General features: G+C 41.7%; 1 protein-coding gene across 1 annotated transcript in view; it reads right to left on the reverse strand.

Annotated features, from left to right (window-relative positions):
• DOCK5 (dedicator of cytokinesis 5) overlaps positions 1-20,189 on the reverse strand; it is a 205,718-nt gene that overhangs the window by 87,832 nt on the left and 97,697 nt on the right. The window contains exons 10-16 of the mRNA XM_046656390.1: positions 18,949-19,078; positions 16,107-16,179; positions 12,283-12,425; positions 9,634-9,759; positions 3,556-3,680; positions 2,061-2,159; positions 682-754 (exon numbers count right to left, since the gene is read on the reverse strand). Coding sequence (XP_046512346.1) covers positions 682-754; positions 2,061-2,159; positions 3,556-3,680; positions 9,634-9,759; positions 12,283-12,425; positions 16,107-16,179; positions 18,949-19,078 — 769 coding nt within the window. The remainder of the gene's footprint in view (positions 1-681; positions 755-2,060; positions 2,160-3,555; positions 3,681-9,633; positions 9,760-12,282; positions 12,426-16,106; positions 16,180-18,948; positions 19,079-20,189) is intronic.

Consider the following 20,189-nt stretch of genomic DNA (forward strand, 5'->3'; position numbering starts at 1 on the left):
ATACCACACTGTTCTGAAGTTAACTGCCTGGTATTTTGCTCATTTTACTAACTAGACCACAGAACCTCTTCAGTGCCGCCACTGTATCCTATTTGCTGGCATATACCAGGGCCTAGCCTGCAGTCTCATGTGTAGATGGTGTTCAATAAATTCAGTTTGGAATGAAGGATTGCATTTTTATGGAGTACTGAGTGAGAACAAGACACTTTCAGAAATTTTGTAATCAATCTGAAAATAATCAATTTTCTTCCCTATTCAAACTTCAGAGCAGTGATATCATGAACTGTGAATTAAGACTTCAAATAGTTCTTTCATGAGAAAAATACTAATTTTGGGAGACAACAGATTAAACAGTTTTCTTGCTGTAGGACTTCTCAGCAATACAGCAACATACATTGTGAATGTCTAAGAGGGAGAGATAGACAGCACTTCCTCTCCCTTTTTGTCACAGAGCATCTATTAGCATAGTACAGAACTTCAGTATCCACAGAACACATTTTGGGGAAATTTTGATGCAGAACAATAACATAGATCTTGGAAGCCCAGAAAACCTCATGTTTCAGATTTCCTTAGCAGCACTGAATTCTGAAATAAAGATGCCAAGTATCTTGTTCTCCACATTGTCAAGCAAGAATGAATAGGTGTTTTACGGAAAGAGGTCACAGACCTCCAAATACTCACATTCCTGAGATGACCTGTGGCGGAAGGTAAATCTTATGTGGCAGCGAGTAACCTCTTCTATAGCAATGGACACCTGCATAACAATAAGGAATTGTATATATACACGCGTGCATACATACACACATACATACATGCAGTACTTTGTACCCATAGCACATTTTACAGAATTAGGCTCATTTTTAGTGTCTTAGCACTAATTTCTACAGAAGTGAGATATGGTATAAGGTTTCAATCAAAGGAGATTTAGTTATTTTCAAATCGAAAGCATCTCAGGAGAAGATCATCTTTGCTGTTTATCATAGATTCTGAGAATGGAGATACTACATTTTCTCAAGTATGAAACAAGAAATACTTCAGAGGGAAAAGATCAAGACTTTGAGGTCTACATAGGACCTTTCAGACTGCAAGGCGGATCCTGATATGATAATAATTAGGGTCTATAATAGAGGGAAAAGATAAAATTCTGGGGACAGGGATGGTTTCTGCTGCTTATATACAGAGCAGCGACTAGGAATACAGACGCATGGGGGGATGAAAAGAGCAGAGAATTTGTGGCAAATAGTTAAATTATGGCATGACCAATGGAATATTATGCAAGTATCTAAAATTACATTTCTGAAGAACTTATAATGCCTCGACATAAGTAGTTTTAAAAAACACAATATCAATTTGTATAAACAGATAATTCCATACATAGGAAGCATACAAAATCATGGAAAATAGTTACTTCTAAATGGAGATACTAGTGCCACTTTTTTTCTTTGAGTTTTCTATGGAGACTCATAAGACTTTGACAATTGGAAAGAGCTGATGGGGCCCGGGATTCAGAAGAAGCGGGCTCCAGTTTAGGCTCTGACACTGAGCAGCTGAGGATCCTGGGAAGTCACTTCCTTTCTCCGAGTCTCAGTCAGCTAAGGGGAAAGGGGCAGGGCAACAGCTGACTGAGGAGCAGCGCTGCGAGGCTCGAGCGAGAGGACGGAGCTGACTTTGGAATTTGTAAGACATATTTAAATTGAAAAGAGGCCCAGAAAACTTGGTGAGAGGCCAAGAAGAAAAAAACATTAAGCAACTGCTCAGGAGTGTGGACACTTCCACTTGGGTTTGGACCATCTTGGCAGCCCATTGCATCATGACAATCGTAAGTTTCTCCATTCAAATTTCTACACATTCATGAATGAGAATGTTATTTACGAATTCTGAGTTTATCAAAGATAAGTGCACTTATACAGAATTATAACTATCAATTAATTTCTTATTGCACACCACAGACAACCCACCTAAAACTTCAGGACAAAGTAGGATAATCTGTGGGTAAAAAGAGGAAAGGAGCCTACACGAGGTCTAACAGAGAACAGAGGCCACAGGCGGGGCATCCTTACCTTGACTGTCTCGTACCAGCAGGGCTGCTTGACTTGGTAATAGACAACTGACTTGTACTCTGAGACGCCTTCGTAGCCAGCACCTGGATGAACTGCTTTCTTCGGAGGGAAAGAAAAAATCAGGGGGCGAGAATTTTATCTAGAAAAATAAAAGGGTATCCACACACCCTGCGTGAGCCCTCGACCCTCCACACGGCCAGCCCGTGCCTTACGCTGGCACATATAAGCTGGTTACAGTGGGGGGCTGAACAGAAGAGTAGGATTGAGTTTCCACCACTTTCTTTGAAGGTCTAGTGTATAAACGTGGCGGTCGCTCAGGGACCCAGCACCGTCCCAACTCTCCTCTTTGCTGTAACCTTTTTCCTCTCTTGCAGCCCCAGCCTTACATTCTCGTCTTCTTTGCTCTCTCAGGGAACAGAGGCCTAGTGAGGGTGACTGGGAGCTATGGCGCGTGTGCAGACACACCGCTGTGGGAGGAAAATGATTTCTCCCTCCTGTCTCAGCCGATCTGTGGCCACAGTCGCCTGCTGTGGAATCAGTGAGTATGACACAATGGGAGCCTCCTGGAACACCCCCTGCCCAGGCTTCTCTTCAATGCCACAATCAGCACTCATTGCAGTTGGAGGAACTCTGGACTGGAAGCAGCATACGGGAATCCAGTCCTAGCTCCATCACTGACTCCTGCGTGTCCCTGAGAAAACAGCTCATCAGTTTGGAGCTGCTGTTTCCCGATTATTACAACTCAAGAGCACAGCAGTTGACCTCCAACCAAGAGCCCTTCCGGTTTAACAGCTCTCCAGCAGGCAGCTCCTTTGGTTCTGCTCACCCAGGTGGAGGAAATGTGCCTTTCAATGCTTTCTGGGCACGAGGGCCACTTCGCTCGAGCCCCAGAGGAACTGAATGGGCTTAAAAGTGGCTAATAATTTGAAAATGATAAAGAACCTCTGCATCAGATGCTTACACATAAAGTCACTAGTGGCTTGAGATATTTCTTAGCACAGGAGAAATAATGAAAATAAGGGTCCAACTGGGTTTATTAGTAAAACTGGTAATTGCTAACCACAAATTTAACAGATTTCATATTTTTTCCTCATGAAAAACCAAAATGCATCCTGGGGCCAGCCCCGTGGGCAAACGGTTAAGTTCACGCACTCCACTGTAGCGGCCCAGGGTTTTGCAGGTTCAGATCCTGGGCGCGGACATGGCACCACTTGTCAGGCCATGCTGAGGAGGCATCCCACATGCTACAAGTAGAAGGACCTGCAACTAAGATATACAACTATGTGCTGGGGGGATTGAGGGAGATAAAGCAGGGGAAAAAAAAAAAAAGATTGGCAACAGTTGTTAGCTTAGGTGCCAATCTCTAAAAAAAAATTAAAAAATAAATAAAAAACCAAACACATCCTAATGTGAACAACTAACATCAGGCCCAGAGCCCCTCATTATTGTAGAGAAGGGTGTGACAGCAGCAGCACTTCTGGGCAATGCCGCGTACCTCCAAGAGCTTGCCCTCCTCGTCATACACAGACATGGTCACCTCCACGTTCTTCGGCGTCTTCTTTTTCCCTTTGTCAAACTCCCCATGGATGAGGGTGACATAAATATCATTCCGAACATCTCCTGCAACGTGACAACCCATCCTGTGAGTGTGCTGAGAAAAGTCATTTTTAATTTTCAGGATGTAATAACATGTAAATTCTAAGTAAAATATGAAATGCTCTGACTTTATAATCAACTATTCATATAGCAGAAGTTTTCAAATATATTGTTCCCTTTAGCTTAGCTCATTCTACCTTTCCATACATACCAACGTGTCTTTGAAGTGTAGTTTTCTTTAATGAACTCTCTTTTTTTAAACCTTTTACTTATTTACCTATTTTTTGAGGAAGATTAGCCCTGAGCTAACATCTGCTGCCAATCCCCCTCTTTTTGCTGAGGAAGACTGGCCTTGAGCTAACATCTGTGCCCACCTTCCTCTACTTTATATGTGGGATGCCTGCCACAGGATGGCTTGCCAAGTGGTGCCATGACCACACCCGGGATCCTAACTGGCAAACCCTGGGCCGCTGAGAAGCGGAACGTGTGAACTTAACCGCTGCATCACCGGGCCAGCCCCTAACGAACTCTTTCCAATAGTAATCCTTTATTCTATTTATTAATAATTGCTGTCTAGGGGCTGGCCCTGTGACTGAGTGGTTAAGTTCAAGCGCTCCACTGTGGTGGCCCAGGGTTTCGCCAGTTCGAATCCTGGGCGCGGACATGGCACCGCTCATCAAGCCATGCTGAGGCGGCCACAACTTGCCACAACTAGAAGGACCTGCAACTAAGATATATAACTATGTACCAGGGGGCTTTGGGAAGAAAAAGGAAAAAATAAAATCTTTAAAATAATTGCTGTCTAATAATAAGTACAAAATATATTTTACTAGGTTTCAGTGGCAGATTTTTTTTTCAATAATGCCTTGGAGAGTGTGATATTTTAACACATCTGAAAAATAATGAAGGCTAATGTTTACTCAGTGCTCACTATGTGCTGGGCACTACTCAAAGTGTCTCATATGCAATAATTTATTCAATCCATATAAGAACTTGATGAGGTAGACACTTCATGAAAGTCTGCAAAATACTTTGTGTTTATTTAAATCAGCTTAATTGTTTTTACTGCCATCAGAATAATTCCTGCTTACCATATTTTTGGTTAACCAGCACAAAATTTTAAAAATTAATTAACTTGAAAGTGTGTAGCCCCCATAGTGAAGAAAATTTTTAAATATCATTGAAATACATAAACAAAACCTGTAATGAATGAAAGGCATACCAAGTTCCTGGATGGGAAGACTCCGTATTGTAAAAATGACTCAAAAATCTGTAGTATATTAAATTGCCTCCAAATGTAAAAAATAAAACCTGACAGCACTCTAAGAAAATCAGGATACACATGTAGAAAACTTATTTCCATCACTTATCCACTTAGAAAATTAAGATACTGCTCATAGTTGATGAGGTGTGAAGGAAAAGGGGCTTATTCGTATATCGCAGTTTGAAATCTTAATCTTCATCAGTGGAGAAGTTAACAATTTGTGTCAAAAAGCCTTAATTGACACACCAATTTCACTGCTAATATTTGTCCCCAAGTATTAAAAATGTGAGCGAAGAGGGGCCGGCCCGGTGGTGCATGGCTAAGTTTGCACATTCCACTTTGGCGGGCCGGGGTTTGCTGGTTCAGATGCCCGGCGTGGACCTGCGCACCACTTGTCAAACCATGCTGTGGTAGGCATTCTACATACAAAGTAGAGAAAGGTGGGCACAGATGTTAGCTCAGGGCCAGTCTTCCTCAGCAAAAAGAGGAGGATTGGCACCAGATGTTAGCTCAGGGCTAATCTTCCTCAAAAAAAAAAAAATAATAAAGTGAGAAATGACTTATCTCTAAAAATATTCATTGTGGTGTGGTTTACGAAAGCAAAAACTTGGAAACCTCCTCAATTTCCAACCACAGACAGTTGGTTGAATAAATTATGGTACAATCAGATGAGATAATATTCATTTACTCATTTAAAAAGCTGAATGAGGGGCAGGCCCGGAGGTGCAGTGGTTAAGTGTGCACGTTCCACTTTGGTGGTCCGGGGTTCGCCAGTTCGGATCCCTGGTGCAGACATGGCACTGCTTGGCAAGCCATGCTGTGGTAGGCATCCAACATATAAAGTAGAGGAAGATGGGCATGGACGTTGGCTCAGGGCCAGTCTTCCTCAGCAAAAAGAGGAGGATTGGGGGCAGATGTTAGCTCAGGGCTGATCTTCCTCAAAAAAATAAAAAGTAAAAATAAATAAATAAATAAATAAAATAACAAGCTGATTGAGTACCTACTCTGTACCAAGCACTGCTCTAGGTATTTGGGAGACAGCAGTGAGGCATGCACCAACCTCACTCTCACACAGCTTACAGTCTGGTTGGGGAGAGAAGCATTATCAGACAATCACATGATGAAACACATCATCAAAAATGAAGGAAAAGGCCAGGCTCTGTGAAAGCGTAACACTAAGTCCCAACCTTGTCTGGAGGGGTGAGAATGTTTCCTTTGAGCTGATATTGGAGGGGTGAGAGTAAGAAGAGAGAGCAGCATGTGCAAAGGCCCAAAGGTAGTAGACAGAGGACTGAAGTCTTTACAGTGATGGGGGATCTGGTGTGAGACCAGGCTACAGAGACAGACAAAAGTCAAGTCTCCCTGAGGCTTGCAGGCCACGTTAAAAATCTGTATCTTCCGGGGCTGGCCTGTGGCTGAGGGTTAAGTTCACGCACTCTGCTTCGGCAGCCCAGGGTTTTGCCAGTTTGGATCCTGGGTGCAGACACGGTACCACTCATCAGACCATGCTGAGGCAGCATCCCACACGCCACAACCAGAGGCTCTCGCAACTAGAATCTACAACTATGTACCGGGGGGCTGTGGGGAGAAGGAAAAGAAGAAAAATAAAAAATAAAAAAAAGACTGGCAACAGATGCTAGCTCAGGTGCCAATCTTAAAAAAAACAAGTTTAAGAGCACCTGTATCTTCCTCCAGAGTGTAAGCAGAGGTCACGGAAACGCTTTCCGCAGGGAAGGAGTGGGAGGAGACCAGGTGGGCTCTCATCAAGATCATTCCCGCCACAGCGTGGAGAAGAGGATACGAGGCAGGAAGGAGCAGCAACAGGGAAACCAGCTGGGAAGCCATGGCGGGTGTCCAGGTAACTGATGACCGAGGCGACCACTCGGGTAGCGGCAATGGAGAGGGAGAGAAGGGGATGGATTTGAGAGTCCTTCCAAAGGTAAGACTGGCAGGTGTAAGGTGTAAAGGAAAGGGAGGTGTCAAGGTGACTTTGAGGCTTCTTGTCTGTGCACCTGGACGGAAGGGATGCCACCTCTTAGATAAAACACAACAGAAGAGCCTGTCTAGATGCACAGTTAGGAGTTCCAAACGGGGTTCTGAGTAAAAATTAACCAAGTAAAGAGGGGAGAGAGATCCAGGCAGGGGTGGAAACAGCACCCACTAAACTGCCGAGGCAGGAAGTAGTTGGACCCATGGGAATGAGTTCAAAGGAGGCATCTTGGGGTGGGGGATATGGATTTGGAGGCAACTAACAAAGAGAAGCCAAAAGAATGGCTATTGCTGAGGAGGAAAGGGGACCTGCTCTGGACTGAACTGTGTCCCCGCTGAATTCCTATGTTGAAGCCCTCACCCCCAGCTCCGCAGAATGTGGCTGTATTTGGAGACGGGCCCTTTACAGACATGATTAAGGTAAAATGAGGTCATAGGGTGAGCCCCAATCCAATAGAACTGGTGTGCTTGTAAGGAGAGATCGGGACACAGGCAACACGCAGACCGAGGGGGTGACACGTGAGGACACAGCGAGAAGCCAAGGAGAGAGGCCTCAGGAAACCAACCCTGCAGCCCCTTGATCTTGGACTTCCAGCCTCCAGACTGTGAGAAAATTAACTTCTGTTGTTAAGCCAGCCAGTCTGTTGTATTCTGTGACGGCAGCTCTAGCTAGCTAAGGGCATAAGGACCACATAGTGAGGCACTCCAGCATTTAAAGGTGAGGGAGGAGATAAGGTGGCAAAGGACTCCTAGGAGAGGCCGCAGGGGAATGGAGAAAAAGAGAAGAGTGTGGGGTCACGGACAATGAGGCGGGACTATTTCAAGCAGGGAGTGATCATCAGTGTCACATGCTGCCGAGGGACCAGAGAGGATCATTAGGCTAAAAAAATAGCCGTTGGACTTAGGGACACTGCAGTCTTTGGTGACTCTAATGACAGCCATTCTGGACAGGATAGAGGGTGACTGGCAGGTGCAAAAACAGAGATAGAGAGTACATAACCACTTTCAAGAATCTGGCTGTGCAGATGAGGCAGAAAGCAAGAGCGCCTTAGCCAGGGAGGAACCTGGGGTGGAGGGCAGAGTTTAAGACGTATCTGGGCCTGCTCAAATGGCCATGGGAGGGAGCTGCACGGTAAGGGACTTGGTCTAGGCCTCTATCTCTCAAACCTGGTCGACCACCAGAATCACCTGGGAAGCCCTGCTCTTACAAACTCAGAGTCTCTGGAAGAATCTGGGATTCTGTATTGTAATGTTTCCCAGGTGATCCTGATTAGCGGATCTAAGACTAGCATTTGGGAATCATCATCCTAGATGATTTTTTTTAACATTTTATTTTTCCTTCTTCTCCCCAAAGCCCCCTGGTACATGATTGTATATTTTAGTTGTGGGTCCTTCTAGTCATGGCATGTGGGACGCCGCCTCAGCATGGCTTGATGAGCAGTGCTAGGTCCGCACCCAGAATCCGAACCAGTGAAACCCTGGGCCACCAAAGGGAAGCGTGTGAACCCATCCACTCGACCATGGGGCCAGCCTCATAGATGATTTTTAAAGTCCATCACGGCCCTGGCCATGTACGAACCAATCCTATGGATTACAAAGGGTCTTTCCAGCCAGATTTCAAAGATAAAATAAATTTCTCTGTATTATTTTTCAGTATTCTGTCTTGCTGTAGCAATAAGAGTGCCTTCAGTTATGGGAATATTACCAATATATTTTTTTAATTGACATATAACACCGAGACTTATTTTTTTAAACAAGAAGAAAAACATTTTCCCAGAATGTTGATGAATATGTATTAGGGTGAACGGCTCTGGAAGGGAAGAAATAAGAAGAAAGAGGTAATTTCCATTTCATAGCTCTTTTATTCATTCATCCTACAAATATTCTTTTAATACCCACTATGTGCAGACAATGTGTCCAGCAATAAATTATTATTGCTCCTCAATCTCCCAAAGGAAGAATAAGATCTCGTATTACTTTAAAAGAACCTAAATTTTTAAGCAATAAATAACAGTTTGGTTTTCTAGAATTTTTCCAATAGGCCAAAGATTTTATATGTATGTGTAAAATCTACCTATCTATATAATATATATTCATATTTTATTAGTTATTTATATAATATATATTATATTATATAAAGTTCCTTGAGGAAATGATTTCCTTTTACTACTGTAAAGATTAAGAAATTAAATGGGTTAAATCAGTGAGTTCAAGAGAATGCAGATCACCAACACACGGTGGCAAAAAAGATGAAACTAAAGTAAGAACCTGCAGAATGTTTACTTTCTTGTCACAAGTACAGGGAGAGCCAAGAAGACAGCTGGAGCTTAAACAAATGGAGCAGGGAACTCAGCAGAGACCGAGCTGAGCAGACATCTCACTGGGGTTTCCTGCCAGTAGCCCACGACACTGGTGATGCCACGAGAAAACGCGCAGAGAACCTGTGCTCTCATTAGCTCTACTTAATGGGTGGTCTGGGGAAGGACGTCAGAGGGGCTTATATGGAACACGAAGGAAGAGAGAGGGAACAGAAAATTCTGAGTCACAGTGAAAGCAGGACCCTGGGCTTGCACACTGGGTAGTGCAACCCTGTCTGTATGTCCCACTGTCCAGGCACCAGAGAATGCAGATAACTGAATCTTACAGATCCCTGTTGCCTCGACTGTGCTGCACGGAAGGAGGTCCTGGAGCAAGCAGAATGGGGAAATCAAGCAGGGTGTTTACCTGGAAGTATTATTTCAGGAAAGCCCATTTTTCGGGCGATTGCTGTCGATCTATCCACCAAGTGTGAAAAAGTCTTCTGAACTTGCGTGAGATCACCTGGCAATAGCTTCAAGGACACCCAAAGTCCTTTAAAGAAAGAAAAGATAAACTTTTAGTTCTCTGTATGATCTACATAATAAACACATAAACAAATGTTGAGAAAAAAATATACATGTATTGATATACCTCATTATAAAGATGTAAATTCTCCCCCAGTTAACTTAAAATTTTAATGACACTCCCATCAAAATCACAGCAGGACTTCTTGGAGAATTTGACAAAGATATGAACAGATGTTTACTTGGGGGGAAAAAAGGGTAAAGATAGCCCCTATCAGACATCAAAATGCTGTAAAGCTATAGTAATGTGTGATATTAGTGGCAGAAAAGATATATAAGTCAATGGAAACAATGAGATTAAGTACTATAATATACAGCAATTTTAGATATAGCAAAAGAGTCGTTACAAATCATGAAAAAAGAAACTATAATTTTATAAATGTGCCAGGATAATTTTCTTGCTACTTAGAAGAGATCAGTCTAATTTCTCACCTCACATTTTCATTAAAATAAATTTCTAATATAATAAGTAAATAGAAAAAAGGAAATTAAAAGAAAAAACAAGTGTATAGTTATTAAATCTTTGCGATTGAATCATTTTTCTAAGTAGAGAATAAATGAAGAAATCACAAAAGAATTATCTACACATAAACTGAAAGTTTTGACTTCATAAAAAGTAAGACATACTGCAAAATGGTGACATACTTATAAGTTATGAATTTATACTTATTAAAGGAAAAACATTAAGATCTCACAAATAAATAGGACACGAAAAGAGAATTTACAAGGACATATAAGAAGTTTACAAATATTTGGAAAAACCAAAAATTAAAAAATGTGTCCTAAATAAGACGACATATTCATTATATATAGAGCTCATAAAAACTGAAAAGGAACACTTTAGAAAACTCATAAATACATATGAAGTCTAGATAATTCACCCTTGAGTAGTTTTTTAAATGCAAGAGAACTATGGAAGTCCACTTTCCACCTTTCAAATAGGTAAAGCTTTTTAAATATCAGTTTGCAAAGCTGGTAAGACGGTGATTAGTGCCCTCAGGTAGAAATCTATGGAAAGCAATCTGGCAATATGTGTCCCTCCGGGTTTAAGCTTGTTCCCGTCCTTTGATTCAGAAATCCAACTTCTGGGAATTTTCTTGAGGAAGTAGTCTTAAACGTGGAAAAAGCTCATGTATAATGGTAGTCACAGCAGAGTTATTTAAATTTATAGTTGTGACAAAGTAGAAAACACTTAAGTGTTTACCCAGGGAGATTTAATTTTCTTAAATCCAAGCCATGGAATATTATGCAACCACAAGGAATATTTGTGATGAGCATAAAAACATTTGAAAAGCACTTGTTTTGTTGAGCAGCAAGAGAGGAAATATTTTTTGACTTTTGTTTAAAAAAAAAGAAATTATAGACACAGAACAATCCAGTGTAAGGATTTTCCACTCTAATAAATTATATCCTTAGGCTAGGAGTTCCACAACAACCGAAATATCTTTAGTTATTTGTTTCCAGATTCTTCAATGACTCCTCACGTGTCTTTCCTACTCAGGGTAACTGAGTACACGGGAAACTCGAAATACACTGAAAATAACGTGTTTCCTGATCGCCTCCACTTCAGAAGACAGTTACAAAGTTGGTGAAAAAAAGTAACTCAATCTTGGGGCTGGCCCCGTGGCCGAGTGGTTAAGTTCGCGCGCTCCGCTGCAGGTGGCCCAGTGTTTCGTTAGTTCGTATCCTGGGCGCGGACATGGCACTGCTCATCGGACCATGCTGAGGCAGCGTCCCACATGCCACAACTAGAAGAACCCACAATGAAGAATACACAACTATGTACCCGGGGGGCTTTGGGGAGAAAAAGGAAAAAATAAAATCTTTAAAAAAAAAAAAAAAATTAGGATAGTGTTTAAAAAAAAAAAAAGTAACTCAATCTTTAGTGCTATCCAAAAATCTTCACCATCATGGTATTTGAACTTTAAAGTTTTAACTATTTTTCCCTATTAATTGAATTTAAAATTCAGTTTCACTAAGTAAAATTTTTCTTACTTAAAACTATGTCAACAGAATGATATGGAGGTACCAAAAACAACTAAAAATGTTTTGCTAGATGGCCCATTATTTTATATTAATACATATTCATTTGTATTACTTTGGTCTCCTTCCTCTCAATTTTAGGAAATGTAATAGGATAAACATATCCTATTGGATGGAACACAATTATCCCCAAATCTCTTTTTCTTTGTGCATTTACCTAGAGTCAGCACTGAGATTGTAGAGACAAAACTGAGGAAAGGCTCATGGAATTAAAAATTTGTTCCACAGGATTTACAAAATACAGCTGTGATCCAGCTCAGTGCCGGGCTCATTCTGGGCGATTTTCAGTATTAAACGTCTTCAGTAGGAAGCTGAGGTGGGTAGGCCCAGCAGGGTCTGTTTTGTATCAGAGGAAGATAAGGAAAGGGCAGGAGTCCAAGGACTCAGCTGTGACTGCACCGCCACCCCGCCAAAGGCCCCTCCCAGCTTAGCGCACAGGGCTGTGTACCTTGTCCTTTGTGATTCACTTCCTTCGCTGCTATCACTTTATTCAAGACTGATGTGAGCGGCTCATTCTCCCCAATCACATTGGATGTTATCAGGGGCGACATGATTAGCTGTCTCTGCCGGATATAGGTTTCCATCGCAATTCTGGGAAAGTCAGAAACAGAGGTAAGGAAAAAAGAGGAAGTCTCTGTAGCACAGCCTCAGAGAGTGGTGGGTCTTATGGGAATAATTTGGAAATATAAACACTGAACACACCTAACTAGGGGATTCTTTCCATCTTTCCTTTATTTTTCCATTGGGTGCCTATCTTGGAAATGACTAGGGGCAAAGAGGAAAAAAAAAACCCAAGAACAAACAAAACTGATGCCAAATGTTAACAACTAAAATCAGAGGCAATGCTGATGCTCTTTAGGAGGTGGGAGAGGCTGCTATAACGGAAGTGAAGGACCGGGAAAGGGGCAGGAGACCTGGCCTCCAGTTCCAGTTCTCCTTGACGGTGAGCGCTCCGAGAGTCTCCCGCTGGGCCTCAGTTTCCTTGTCTATAAGGCGATGGGCCTGGATCACATGCAGAGAAGGGCCCCATCTGTTGCCAACGCTCAGTGTACAAGAGCTGTATGTATGCAGCGGCTTTTGGAAGGTGCTCTTGGATTTTCATGTGATGACCAACTATATTTAGGGAGGCAACAGCACGGGCACCAGCCAGCAAGCTTCCCTTGAACGATCACATCAGGCTGAGGCTCCTACAGGGTGATCAAAGGACCAAACACAGCCCCATTCTATTGACAGCACAAGCGCCATCAGTTACTGCCCATCAGCCTGGTGCAGCACAATAGTCTCCAGTCTTCTCTGCGGAGGTTTTGTTCTCTGGCCTGCTAAGTAGGGTCCAGATCTGCACCCTGACAATAGGGGCAAACATACAGCAACATGCTACTGAAAAGTGGGATCGCTACGATCTGAGCTGCCGTGTGCAAATGACTCTCTTAGATGGACTAGCAGAATACACGTATGAAACTCTCCTAACACGTATGAAACTCTCCTAAAACAATACATTATAAATCTTTTGAGGTAAGTTATGAAAGCATTTGCCACAAATCTTAGGACTTAAATGCCAGAGGCTGCGATTTGCATTGTGAACACTTCACAGTGGCTGTTGGCTGCACAGTGAGCGGTAATCAAATTAGGGCTGGGCTCCTCAGACACTCAAAGCATGTATTATGATCCGGTGGAGACAATCCCAGGGCTCATTGCTTCCATACGCTGCCGGGCCCGAGCCGGCTCAGAGAGCAAGCAGAGAGACACACAGTCAAAGGAAGAGGCCGCCTCAGAGCGGGGACAGATACACAGAAACGCATTTGAGATAACGTCCATATCCACACCACTGCTCCTATTCTGGATCTAATTAAATATTATATACGGAGCAGAATAACTCTATATGCGTAAATGCTGCCCCTATTATTTACATATACATATATATCATATCCCATTTCATATAACCTCCACATTCATGAATGCTGTTCCTATAACGTATATACATATATATTATACACATATACACATAATACATATATAATAATAATCTATAATATATGTATGTATAATAGGAACAACATTCATGGATATGAAAGTTATTTACATTTATTATAAATATAATACATTTATATTATTTATTTAAATATATTCATATTTATTCTATATATTTATGTATTTAATATTTATTAATATGTATATGAGAAATATATTCGATTCAATGTAGTAATACATTAATATATTAATTATATCAAAATATAAATACAACTATATTATAAGTACATTATATTAATTATATTAGATTAGAATTATAATATGCTTTAATATATTTATTAAATTTAATGCATTTTTAAATATATGTATATATTTATATTGGGAACAGCATTCATAAACTTGAAAGTTACTTTCTAGTTCATATTAGCATAAGTTACATAAAATATTGATCTAGTCATATTCTTGGCGGGTCAGGATATGGTTGTTAGGATCTACATAAACGCATCCTTAGAAAATTTCTAATAACAACCTTTGGATGAGGGGGAAAACTGTTATGTTTAGAAACTGGTCCAAAGGTGTTGGACTTTAAATTGAAAGGTAAGGATTTTTATATTTTAAATAAAATTATATATAATACATATTTATTGTATAAAAAATAGAAAACAAAGTTAAACAAAAAGAGGGGCAAAATCACCTATAGTTACACTAACAGAAATAATCACTGTTAATTATGGAGTATATTCTTTGAAATATCAAAATTTTAAGGCTTTGAATGCATTGTAACAATTTATATTCCTATAGGTAATGTATGTTTCTTTATACACACCAAAGACTGAATAAGGTATATATTTTTAAAACTTGGTCAAGCCAAAAACTAAACTTCATTGTTTAATTTGCATTTCATTGATTCTCAATGAATTTATAGCCCAACTCTTTGTGTGTGTGTATATTTCCTTTTTATGCCCTTATGAACTTCTATTATTTCTTTATTAAGAATACTTAACCTTTTTCATAAGCATTGCAAATATTTTACTAAATTTTTTCTACTTATAAGTTGTTTAAAATTTTTGTGTGGTTAAACCTATCAATTTTCTTTTTTAGTTGAATCTTTGGTGTCTGACCCAGAAAGGCTTCCCAGGGCACTATTATGTAAAACTTCCATTTTCCTGTAGTATTTGAAGATTTTGGCTCTTATACTTGTGTTGCATCTGGAATCTATAGTGGTGTAAGTTATGAGAGGAGGTTCTAACTTACAACGGTTAGCTAATTTTCTCAAACATTTTTTTTGCATGGTTTATCTTTCTCCTCTGATTTATTATTAATATACTGTAAATAATTTTTTAAATAATATAATCTTATTTGTTATTAATAAAATCATATATTAACTCAAATATCCTTGGTCTGGTTTCTGGAATGCCCAGTTTGTCATAGTGATCTGCTGTGGCGGCCACGAGCTGGCTGAGACAATCACCTTCTCTCGCCGACACTACTGCCCTCTTAGGAGTCAGTTCCAGCAACATCCCTGGCCTCACTTGCACGGGGTAAGCGGAGCATGACTGCCAGAGCCAGTCTTGACGTTCACACGCATACTTCTTCAAGTGATGGGGATTGAGATTTGCTTGCCAGCAGCTCTCCAGTGGCCCGCCAAGGGCTCCAGCTCCAATTCAGTATTCGGGCCTTAGTGGAGCTCCTCAAGGAATCCTCCCACGCACTCCCGGGCTGGCTTTCCCTCCGCTTGCAGAAACCCAAGGACTAGTCAGCCCTTCACTCTCGCACCTCCTAAACCCTTGCTTCTCAATGTGTGGCCTCTACACCAGGAGCTTCAGCATCTCCTGGAAGCTTGTTAGATGCAGACTCCAGACACACCAGATCACATTTTGCACTCTAACAAGATCCCAGGTGACGCACATGCATGTTACAGCTTGAGAAGCCCTGTGCTGTCTTACGTGATTCTTTGTCCTCCGTAATACCTGTTCCCTACAACAAAGTACAGAGAAACTTTGGCATTTCTGACACTTAAATGGCACCATTCTCTGGCTTCCAGCGCAGATACAGATTTTCCCCTTATATTCCTTCAGTCATTTCCAGAGAGGCACGAAAGTTCGGACACCTCTTAAATTGGAGTCCAATATAAAGGACTTTGAATAACGTCTTCTGTCAGCTTCTATCTGACCATCTTCCAGCCTAAGAGGCTTCCCTTCTCTAACTGGGCAAACGGTTCCTGGCAGCTGGTTCCATGTTAACAGACATTCAAAGGGCTAACCCAGGTCCCAAGTCACCCGGGGTAAATGCCAAAGTACTTACTGCTGAAAGGGAATAAAATGCTGCTTCTCTTCGTCATCTACCTTCCCATGGACGATATCAGTAATGTCCATCACTAGGAAAGAGAGAAACTTAATTAAAGAAACTAATTGCTTCAGGCCTCAGCGAGTTACAATGGAAAATTACAGGACCCACAAACATAGAACACCGGAGGAAGAAAGACACCAAGCAGGGCCACTTCTTTCATTTCTTTGTCAACGATGAGCCCCAGTGTCCCCAGCCCAGCAGAAGAGCAATTCATGAGGAGCTCATGCAGGGCTCAGATTTTCTCAGATCAACCCTGCAGACCCTTTCAAAAAATTCTATAGGACCGAGCTGCTAAATTCTTGAGAAACTTGAGACAGGATTACTTTTCAGTAAGCCTGCATTCAAAGACACAGAGAACACATATTTTTGGCAGGAGTGTCAACAGAAGGAAAGACTTGGGAGAGAAACTCAAGACTTGAAGTGGCCAACTGTCTCTTTGATTTGACATTATCTCACCTGGTTTCCACGTGAACAAGGAGGCCAGGGCACCAGCAGCACAGACTAGAAGCTCATATTGTGATTTGCTCCTTTATGTACAAGAAGAGCAATTTAAAAAGCCCTGTCCTAAGCCTATTGCATATGTTATCTTATTTATACAGATATTATTATTAGCTCTACTTTAAGAGATGAGGAAACTGAGCACAGGAAAGATAGGTAATTTGCCCTGGGTCAGAACTTTTACGTGGAAGCCTGGGTATGAACCCAATAGTGACCACAGGGCCAAATCATTTAACCTAACTATGCCCTACTGCCTAGAGAAGTAATGAGGGGGCCACTCTACAGCTGCCAAAATGAGGCAGAGCCCATGGCAGGAGGTGATCCTTTGATTAATAAATTACAATCTCGCCATAAAATACACACTAACAATCCAGTCCCCAAATAACCTGTTTGGAGATTAAAAGAAATACTGAAATAGGAGACAATTCTCATACGAAAAACTAAGGATAAGGAAGGAAATGCCTTCTCAAAGTAACCCTAACAACACAGCACATAAGGCCTGGGAGATAACAATGTTGGTGAGAGGAAGTGTAGAAAGCAGGGCATGACATCAATTTGCTGTCAGCCCTTAATGGACTCCTGCAAACACTGTACAAAAAAATACTACAAAATTTGTATTTGACCCCCCAAAATTGGCAGTGCATTTGCAGGTGCCATCATCTAGTTACCCCTAAGCTCTACTAATGCTCGGCATCAAAGCCTAGAGTAAATTAGTTTCCTCCCCTTTCCCACCACGCTCAATGCCCTGAACACAGAAACACACATACATGCGCACACACACACACACACACACACACCCCTGAAATAGAAAAGCAACAAAACCCTCAAACTTCATGCTTGAATCTCTTTGGCCCCTTTTGAACAGCAATGACCTTGTGTATTCCTTATATCTTTTATGGGACAATGAATAGATTGCCATATAGATGGCTAAACAGTCCTGGGCCAGGGCTCTTGCGTTTTCTGAGATTCCGTTGTAATTCCCTATCAGGAAGTCACGCTGGCCCCTCGGGACGGAGCCGGGCAGACCTTGAGCAGCAGGTGGAGCGTGGGGTGTTGAAGGGAGGCACAGTACACAGTCTCACGGGACACGGAGGCGGCCTCATTACCCACAGAACCCACAAGGTCGACCCTGATAACAGGGAGTTTCTGGGCCTCGTTCCAGGAGCAGAATTATGACATTTCATGGGTGGCTTTCAAAACCACTTAGTGCCCATAATATCAATGTAAGACCAAAAATATAGTTCCTCAATTTAATAAACAACAGAGGAAAATGCAGCGCCTCTTAGAAGGTTGTGGGGTTTGAATTAAGCCAAGGACCCTCTCTGAAAGCAGTTATAAACACAATGTTGCCTTTGAAGAGGAAGTTTCCTGGATAAGCAAACCACTTTGCAGGGAGAATTTTATTTGACTGAAATCAATACGCAGCCCCAGGCAGGGAGGATTCCAGTGGAAGGCTTACTGAGCGCCTGCTGTGTACAAGACAGGGTGCTGGGCACTGAGGCAGAAACAAAGCAAGTGGGGGCTGGGGGAGGGCACAGAACCTGAGAAAAGCTAACCGGCGGCCCCAGGCAGCAAACGCTCATCTCCCACTGTCTCTGGGTCTGCCTCCTTCCCTTCTTTCCTTCCATCCTTCTTCCCTCTCTGCCTTCCTCCCCCCCTCTCTTTCTATCTTTCTTTTAAATTTTTTTTATTGCAGTAAAATATACATAATGTAAAATTTACCATTTTAACCGTTTTCACATGTACAGTTCTGTGGCATTAAGTACATTCATATCGTTGTGCAGCCATCGCCAACCTCCACCTCCAGAATGTTTTCATCTTTCCAAACTGAAACTCTGTCCCCATTAAACACTAACTCCCCACTCTCCTCTCCCTCTCAGTCCCTGGCAGCCACCACCTTTCTACCTTCTGTCTCTGTGAATTTGATGCTCTAGGAATCGTACAGCCTTTATCTTTCTGTGACTGGCTTATTTCACTTAATATAATATCCTCGTGGCTGATGCATGTTGTAGCATGTGTCAGAATTTCCTTCTTGTTTAAGGCTGAATGATATTTCATTGTATGGATGGACCACATTTTGTTTATCCACCCATCTGTTAACAGACACCCAGGTTTAGCTATCGTAAATAGTGCTGCCATGAACACAGGTGTACGAATATCTCTGCTTTTACTTCTTTTGGGTACACACCCAGAACGGGATTGCTGGATCCTAAGTTCTATGCTTAATTTTTGAGGACCCGACACACTCTTTTCCACAGTGGCTGCACCATTTTACATTTGTCTCTGGGTCTTTCTGTACCTGCTACTCCAAAAGGTCTTCGGAGGCCACAGGTGTGCTTTTTGCCCTCCTTCAGCTCCATGTGGCCCACCCGGACAATCTGGCACACGAGGCTGATGCGGGGCCGGATAAGATCTGTGCTGCTGAGGTCCTAAAGGGGCAGAGAGCACGCAGAAGGAGGTCACGCTCTGTCACCCTGTCACCTTCATTTCTCTTTTCTTTTCACTCTACAACAGAACACCACTCAGAGCACATTTCCTGAAGTTGAAATAGCAGAGTAACTCCCCTCTTCTCCCTGCTCACCCAAGAACTAGCACGGCATCAGAGAAAACTGACCAGATTCAAAAAAGGACGTTTTTCATTCCCCAGTTCCTACTTCAAATTTATAAATCACATCATATTCAATCTGAAGTCTCTCGTTTATCAATTAAGCAGGGTGTTTAAAAATCAGGATACTTGTTGTTGCTACTTTATGTCCTGCCAGGACATATCTCAGCATATGATGTATTTCACTGTCAAACGAAATTAAAACTTCCATGACACTGACATTTATTGGGTATCCACACACGCTGGTGATATTTCATTGCATCTTCCAGATAATCCTGTGAGGCAACTATCACACAGAAATGTACACGTCCTGCTTTCTGTAATTATTCATCTGTTCTATGAGCGTATCCATCGAGGGCTCTGGGTGTATCTTGATTAATAGGAGATACGCAGATGAAATGTCTCTGGTTTTTTGTGGCTCATGTTCTACCCTTGTTTGTATTCTTAAGAATGGGCGAGTAAACCCATGAATGAACTCACGTATCTCATTCACTTTAACATCAGCACTAATTTAATCGCATCTCAAATTCTTTTCATGAAACAGCTGTCCAAGGCCTTTTTACTGAATCAAGAATTACTTTGGAGTTCACCAGTTTGGATCCCAGGTGCGGACATGGCACCGCTTGGCAAAAGCCATGCTGTGGTAGGCATCCCACATATAAAGTAGAGGAAGATGGGCACGGATGTTAGCTCAGGGCCAGTCTTCCTCAACAAAAAGAGGAGGATTGGCAGCAGTTAGCTCAGGGCTAATCTTCCTTAAAAAAAAAAAAAAAATTAAAAAAGAAAGATAAAGACTCTAGGTGACTGGTTATATAAAATATGGCACACTAATATTATTTAATAATATGCAATCATTTATAAATGAAAGTTTCTATAGAATGTTTAATGACTAAGGAAACGGTCACCACATTTTATTTAATTGAAAGAGCTGGACA

The sequence above is a fragment of the Equus quagga genome, chromosome 3 (genome assembly GCF_021613505.1).
Source record: "Equus quagga isolate Etosha38 chromosome 3, UCLA_HA_Equagga_1.0, whole genome shotgun sequence".
NCBI lineage: Eukaryota > Metazoa > Chordata > Mammalia > Perissodactyla > Equidae > Equus > Equus quagga.